Source organism: Octodon degus, unplaced genomic scaffold (genome assembly GCF_000260255.1).
Source record: "Octodon degus isolate 3935 unplaced genomic scaffold, OctDeg1.0 scaffold00007, whole genome shotgun sequence".
Taxonomy (NCBI): domain Eukaryota; kingdom Metazoa; phylum Chordata; class Mammalia; order Rodentia; family Octodontidae; genus Octodon; species Octodon degus.
In genome coordinates this window covers 22,180,313-22,188,536 of record NW_004524583.1, presented here as the reverse complement: position 1 = coordinate 22,188,536, position 8,224 = coordinate 22,180,313, and the positions used below count along the sequence as shown (strand labels likewise).

At 34.0% G+C, this 8,224-nt stretch overlaps 1 protein-coding gene across 1 annotated transcript in view; it reads left to right on the top strand.

Annotated features, from left to right (window-relative positions):
* Nucleotides 1-6,517, top strand: part of Mnat1 (MNAT1, CDK activating kinase assembly factor) — a 328,673-nt gene extending 322,156 nt beyond the window's left edge. The window contains exon 8 of the mRNA XM_004624809.2: nucleotides 6,054-6,517. Within this exon, the coding sequence (XP_004624866.1) occupies nucleotides 6,054-6,174 (121 nt within the window). The 3' untranslated portion in view covers nucleotides 6,175-6,517. The remainder of the gene's footprint in view (nucleotides 1-6,053) is intronic.
* The last annotated feature ends 1,707 nt before the right edge of the window (nucleotides 6,518-8,224 follow it).

Genomic DNA, 8,224 nt, shown 5'->3' with positions numbered 1-8,224 from the left:
TTCCCCCCCCCCGCCCTTTCTGCTTCCTAATTTGCTTCCCAATTGAGCATTTTCTTCCTACTTCATAATATCTAATATGCATTCTGGTCCTTATTCATACTTTGGTTTCTTTCTTTTTTTTTTTTAGGGATTAAATTTAGGCCCTTGCACTTGCCAGAGAAGCACTTATTCCACTGAGCCATTTCCCCGGCCCTTTTGGTTTCTCATACCAGAGAAATCCTGCAATATTTACACTTCTGTGTACAATTTACTTCACTTAATACTATGTTATCCAGGTACATCCATTTACCTTAGAGATGTCTCAAGTTTATCCTTTTTTATGTCTTTATAAAGACATTTATATGTCCTATTTTTTAAAAAAAACCCAATCTTCATCCATTCATTGGTTGATGGACATTTGGGCTGTTTCCAAGATTTAGATATTACAAACTGTGCCATTGTAAATATGGATATGCATATGTCACTGTGGTATGATTTTGGTTTTTTTGTGGTACCAGAGATTGAACTTGGGACCTTGTGCTTGCCAGGCAGGCGCTTATGTCACTGAGCTATATCCCTGGCAGGTATGATATTTTTAATTCTTTTAGGAAGATACCAAGAAGGGGAATGGCTGGGTCATATGAGACCTCTAGTTTTAGTTTTTTTAAGAATCTGTACACTGATTTCTACAATGGTTGCACCAGTCTACTGTCCCCATAACAATATAGTGATAATTTTGTGGTCCTTTTTCTCCACACCCCATAAGCATGTGTTATTGTTTGATTTCTTTATAGTAGCTATTCTTTCTGGAGTGAGATGGAAATTCAGTATTGTTTTAATTTATATCTCCTGAATGTCCAGTGATGTTGAACATTTTTTCATGTATTTATTTGCCCTTTTTACATCCTCATCTAAGAAATGTCTGTTCATTTCAGATGCCTGTTTTTGGGTTGGGTCTTTAAATTTGGAGGTTATGAATTTTTTTTGAGTTCTTTATATATTCTAGGTATTAGTCCTTTGTCTGAGAAATACAATTTTTTTCCCACACTGGGTTTTTTGTTCACTCTATTGGTGATTTCTGTTGCTATGCAAAAGCTTTTTAATAAGATAAGATAAAAAAAAGATAAGATCCCAATTGTTGATTTTTTAATGCTAATTCCTGTGCAATTGGGATTTTATTCATAAAATTTTTGCTTAAACTAATGTCTTCAGAAGTTCTACCTATTCTCTATTCTAGCAGATTTAATGTTTATGAAACAGGACTTTTCTGAAGGAAGATGCCCAGTAGAACCTATATTCATAAAAATACAAAGGAGATTAACTCTGGTACTATGGGGCAAAGCTGCAGGGTATATGATAAAGCCAGGCATATAATATGCATGAAGAAGAACCCATGTGTTCTGAAGTATAAAAAATTGTATTTTGAGAGAGAGAGAGGCACCATATTCACATAACTGGCAATACACTGTTATTCTTCTATTTCATTATCAGGCACTGTTATTAATTTCTTATTATTGTTTTAACTTCTTATAAATTAAACTTTGTATGATAGGTATGTGTATGTATGTATGTATAAAAAGTATATACATACATACTATGTATGTATATAGTTTGATATCTGCAGTTTCAGATGTCTATTGAGGGATCTTGGAATACATTTCCTTATGAATAAGAGGAACTCATACTAAAATTAGTGAAACATACAATAATCTTTTGAGATAAATATCTTCTCATTTTGAGAAAATACTTCTGGAAAATCACAAGTTCTGTTGGCTACTGCTTAATAACATTTCATGGCTCTATCCACTTTATTGCATAGCACCTGATTCCTGAGATATTTGTATATATTAAATAGTCTACCTTTAAAAGCTATCAGTTAAGATGTCCAGCACCATCAGCAATATTGTTCATAGTATATGTTCACTTGATTGGCTATGGCCTGTATGTGTTCTGTAGTTCACACTAAAATCAAGGATGTAGTCTTTGCATTATGCAATTAATTTCTAGTAATAGCTACTCTATTCTAAAATACCTGATGTGCTGATAGCAATAAACTGCAGTTTACTTGAGCCGTAAGTTCGAAAGGCTTATCTGAACAATTTATATTCAGTTATTGAACATGAGTAGCAGTAACTCATACTGTATACTTGGACACCATGTGTTTTTAAAAAATATTTTAAGTCTGAGCTTTGATATTTGGATGGTTTTAACATCTGTTGTAATTGTTTATTCTGTTTCCATAAATGTGAAGTCAGCCTCAATAATTAGTGTATTTACCTTGTGTTATCACTGCTGGCTAGATAATAAAATCTAGAGTAGAATGATTGTCTATGGAATTCTATGACATTATACATGGAGTACATTAAGCCATGTGTTTTGTAACCAAACTGCCCTCAGAATTATAAACAATATATCTGAGTTAGAAGGCCATTCCTCATTTATCTTGGAGTATGTGATTATTTCTTCCTCTCTGTAAATAAATTGTCTATTATTCTGATACTGTTACTAGAGTAGGATGCCTAAGTGCTAACCTTAGTTTTCAATGTTTCTGATTTTTAGTAATAGTTGTCTGAGTACCCTGATGCTTTGCTTATTTTTAAATCCAGAGATGTACTTCAGTGTGTTAATGTAAATCTTCTATAGCTTTGGCTGAACTTCTTAGTAGAGTGCTTGGTTTTGACAACTGGAGTCAGCTGACTAACCTCTCTTAATGTTGTGAATTTTGTGGTGTGGGACTACAGATATTTTTGTACCTGGTCTGTTTAATGCATGACATCATTAATACAGTCTTTAAAAAAACAGGCCACCTGGAACCTGTTATAGTGACATGCATTTGTAGTGCTAGCCACTCCAAATACTTAGGCAAGAGGATTGCCTGAACTCCAGGAGTTTGAGGCCAGTCTGAGTAACACTGAAAGTTCCTATCTCAATAAAACAAAACAAAAGCTTGTTTAAAAAAAAAAAGAAAAGAAAAAAAAAAGTCTTCATCTCTAGAGTTTACTATCTTAATTAGTTAGAACTAGTCTAAGATTTAGCTTTCCATAGGGGCTGGTAATTTGAAGGAGGGAAAAACTATTATGAACTTTACATTTTCATTTCAATTTAAATCCCAAGAATTCTAGATTCAGGAGCCAGTGTGCTGTCATAAACAGGTTAAGAATGGAGGGGAAGAGTGCTGCCTCTTGGCCTTGAGAGACAATCCTTGTCCTCGCTGCCCCCATCTGGGAACCCAAAGTGTTGTTGACTAGCAGTGAAATGAGCTTAATGCAAGGCTTTAACCAGATGGTCAATACAGGGCTTTTAAAGCAAAGGAAATGGTAGAAGTAATCTCAGAGGCACTTTCTTTGTCTTGAAAGAACTGAGAAAATGAAGCTTTTCTGAGGTTAAGTGTAAATTATACCACCTTCTTTAGGAGTAAAACTTCTACATATAACAAAAAACAACTGTGTAGGAAATCAAAGTTCAGGAACAAACTTTCAAATGTGGTGTTCTAATGCTTAATTCTTTTCTACTCTCCTCTTACAATTCATTGCTTTTCCTCCCCCTTCTTGGAGTTAGTTTGAAAGGGATTTTTGATAGGTAATGGCAAAGGAAGGCAGTGTTAGGGCATAAATTAAGGCATCCAATGCCCTTTGTGTAAGAATTACCTTAAACATGCTTTTAAAAACAATTTTTTTAGCCTTGCTAAGAAAGCAATCAAAGGTATGATTTTTAAAAAAATCTTAGTTTAGTCTGCTTTCAGTGAAAATAAGGATATAGGCACCAAAATAAGCAAACCTCTTTTTTTTTCTTCCCTGGTTTCTGCTTATAAGATTTACACATATTTAAAATAAAACCATGAGAAACAGAAATAGTGTCCTGGGATTGGCAAAATAGTCAGAGCAATTACCTGCAGGCTCCAAAATCCCACTGAGCTAGACTTTTGGAAATAAATTTGGCCAACACTTCTTCCTCATTCTGTTATGTAAAGGGGTACATGAAATGATGCTGACCTCCACCATAGACTCCAGGAATCCTACTCAGTGATGTAGTTGTAATAGTTGTGAAAAAATTAAAATAACAGGTGTGGATTAAAGTAAAAAGGTAGGCAAAACACTGAACTCTCATTGTGAGGTTTCATGTGGCAGATCCTTTAAAAATACTTGGGCATACCACAATAATTATAGGGTTTAAGAACATTCAAGATGCTTGAAAAATTAAAGTCCACCATTAAGTAAGAATGAACCATGTTTTTAAAAATAATAATTTATATAGTTGCCATGGTGAAAATAATATGAAATACTTAACATAATATTTTCTACACCAATAGCAATATAAATAGGCAGAACTTAAAGACTTATACTTGCAGACATGTTTAGTGTAAATGATTGCTAGAAAGGAAGTACATTTTCTTCAGTGTGATGCAAAGAAATTTTAATTGACTTAATTTTGGCAGTGAGAATCATCCAACTTAGTATTAACAAGTCAAATTTTAGAATATTTCCTCATTGCTCTGCATTATGACTGTTGAAATACTATTTTCAGACACCAATTAATCATTTTAGATAAACTTTTAAAAATATATTTATGGCCTCTATGAGTATGACTGTTTATTACATTTTACCTATAAAAGCTGAACTATTTTATATACTCTTTATGGAAACAGTGCACAGTCATAAATTAAAAGATGCAACCGTTTTGGATATTTTACTGGTGGTCTTGTGTTTTCCTGCCAGCAGCGCAGCTGTTTCAGGTTTCTCAGGATAACATATAAAAAAGCTGAATGCATACTGCAAGTTTGTGCTGCAGTTGCCAAGCCAGAGATGGTATGACTCAACTTTCCCAGAAGCAGGCTGTACCAAAATGCGACAAATCAAAACAGTTGCACAGTGGTTTGTATTACAGCTCTGAAAACCAATTCTTCTTTGTGATAGTTGGCTTCTTAGAGATGACAAACTTTCTCCTGTGGTGCTTAGATTCCGTAATGAGTGAACAGCCATCAGAATTTATGCAAACTTGAGGATCTGAGGAGAGAGTGACACATCCTTTGGTATGTGTAGATAAAATTAACTAGAAATCATATTCAGAGTGGAACATTTTACTGCCAAATTATGTAAAACTACAACTTACTTATTATTTGTATGATTCTCAGTGGAGCCAGATTGATTTTTTGACTTATAAGTGACTCAGTACTCATTTCCTATGCATCATAATCTTAAGTTGATATTTTATTATGTTCTGAGAAATAATAAAGCAGATAACTTTGACATACAGTAGATTTGGTAGATCTCTACTGAAATCCTATGGGCATAAATTTCTGTCAAGAGTTTAGCAATGACTAGTCAATGATGGTAGTCTCCAAAGTGGGATGCATTCTTGGAGAATATATAAAATAGAATATAAAATAGGTTGTAGAAGATTTTAAAACTTCTATTCAATAATTTTATTTTGAAGCTGGATATGGTGGTGTATGCCTGTAAATAACAGCACATAGAAGGCTGAGGCAGGAGGTTTGCCATGACTTTGGTCCATATAGTGAGTTTAAGGCCAGCCAAGACTACATAGCAAGACCTTGACTCCAAAAAAATTTTTTTTTCTAAATAGTAACTTTATTTTAGTCTTTAAATTTTCCATTTAGATGTATTTGATATTTGCTATATTAGTATATGCATATAATTATGATACAATAGCATATAGTGTATTAGCAAATGTAATTTTTTGTCAAGCTCTATAGAATATAGTACTATAAAAACATCTGATATATTTTTAAAATATTGTCAAGGAGAGAATTAGGTGCCCAAGCAATGGCCACCAAGTCAGTCCTAAAAACTAATGAGACGAAAAGGCTCATTTTAATAGCAAGTATGTTGAAAAGCCTTCAGAACTGTTTTTAGACCTTACTATTAACTCACTTTGGAATTTAGTACTAATTTAGGTACTTCCTGTACAGTTTGACATTTCCTTTTGAAAGGTAATAATCTAATGAAAGCCTCAGAATTCCTCTCTAAAATTAAAATCAGTTTCATCCTTGCTTTGGAATACACTATCAGTGTATGTGCTTTGTATGTCATGGCTGCACTTCTGTTTTGTTTTAGGTATTTAAACCACGTCAGAGCTGCTTCCCCACAGGACCTTGCTGGAGGCTATACGTCTTCCCTCGCATGTCACAGAGCACTGCAGGATGCATTCAGTGGGCTCTTCTGGCAGCCCAATTAACCTTGACTTTGCTATTTATAAGATTTGGACCTTGGAGCTAAAACCTGGGCCGGGGGACTAGAAAAGTAAAACAAGCTTGTAAAATGATAGCCATATGCAGCTGCACAGCAGTACTATCACTAGCACCTGTGTTAATGTACTTACAGAGAAAATTTCAGAACTAAGATGAGAAATATAGGGGATGCTTGTTTGTGAAAAAGATTTATTTTTTACTTAAATTTTTTCTGAGCCAGATTGAAGCAGTGAGCCTAATCCAATGGAAGAAAAGAATAATCTATGTATGTATGTTTAAGGTCGACAGACTAGTAAAATCTTTCTCAAAATAAAGCTAGACTTTATAGTACATTTTGTGGCTTTTCTCTTATTACACTGTTTTACTTGAACACATTTTAAAATGCCATTATGATTACAACATTTAGTGTTAATATCCAGCTCTATTATTTCTTCTCATAAAACTTTTTTCCTAATGTCTCTGAAAACTAGTCCAGAAAAGTGGATCTATTCCCTTCTACCAGAAGGTTGTGGCAAGTAAAACCTGACTGGTGATAATGTCACTCCCTCAATTTTAAGAACTTAGTGCCAGTTTTGAGTGCTGGGAAGTGAGGCAAACCTTGATCAAGGTGTTATGGTTCCCAGCTGTGAAGCAAATGCAGGCTAAACCAGAGCACAGCATTAACCTGCTTTATTGACAAATTCAAAGAAACAAGTTAATAAAATTTAATACTTAAATGGCACCTTTCACCTCCAACGTGAGCTCATTTTATGATGAAATGTTGGAGACTGGAAAAGGTGTATTTTAAATGAAATAGCCCTATGTGTAGTAAGTTGTAGACTCTGATGTAGTATTTCTGTGAAACTTCAAAGGCTTTTATTATACCCAGGGTTTTGCTTAGAATTTGGATGTGGATAGGCTGGATATATTTGTAGTATCCCAGGTTTGTATGAGTTTTTACATAGGTCACTGGATATGGGACACAGTTTCTCAAGCAAATTAAAGGATTTCTTGTGAAATTTCCATCACAACAGATGTTGGTTTTGTAGGTTGAAAGTTGAGCCGAGACTTGAGGTTATGTTATGAAGAATGGCCACATGTAACAAATTTGTCTTGCTTTATGAAGTAGAGATTAAATTCAGGAGTACATCTTCATCCTCACATTTTTTTGATAAATGGGGAAACCAAGGCACTGAGTAATTGACTAGATCAGTCTTATGCACAAGTTAGTGAAACACCAGAATTAGAACACAGGTTTGTTTTAAGTCTAAGTCTACTTCTAGGTGTACTCTACCAGGGTGCATATCTTCTTCCTTAAAAATTTAAGTATTCTTCAATTGAAGATTTAAATTTTAAAATACAATGTATAAATTTGTTCAAATAGTGAAAATGTTGAACTTACAGTTGAAGCTTTGCTATGTTCAACTGATGTTTTAAAGAAAATGAACTTTACATTTTCAAAGGCTTTCAGTACATACTTTTAATTTACCTTAGAATTATATGAATCCTAATATATCAAATGAAATGAAAGACTATCAAATGACAACAAACATTCTAAGTTGACATGCTTATTTCCTACCCTCTTTTGAAGAGGAATATTGCCCTTATCTAATTGTGACTCATATTCCGTCACCTGCAAGTAATAGCCTGATAATGGTTCTGAGATTTTACAATTTAGAAATATGACTTTCCACACTAACAGGTACTGTTAAATGTTTCTCAGTCTAGGAAAGTGGTAGTGAACCTATGGACATGTGCTGCACAGGGCTATTTGTGTCAGTGAAGGCACTAAAAGGTTGCCATCAACCTGTGAGTATACACTAACAGCATTCATCACTTGGATATGTAAAACTCTTAATATTAGAAGTCTTCCCTTGATACCTGCCTTTTACCTGTCACTGAGCACTTCCAGTTGAAGAGTAGGTAGAAAGTCAACTGCAGGTAGATTTTGAAATGGGTAAGTTTATTTGATCTTGTACCAAGGCCTCCCAAAATGCTGAACTTGTTAATATATCCATTAATTTGTGAGGATGACAATGTTTAATTTTTGAATAGGAA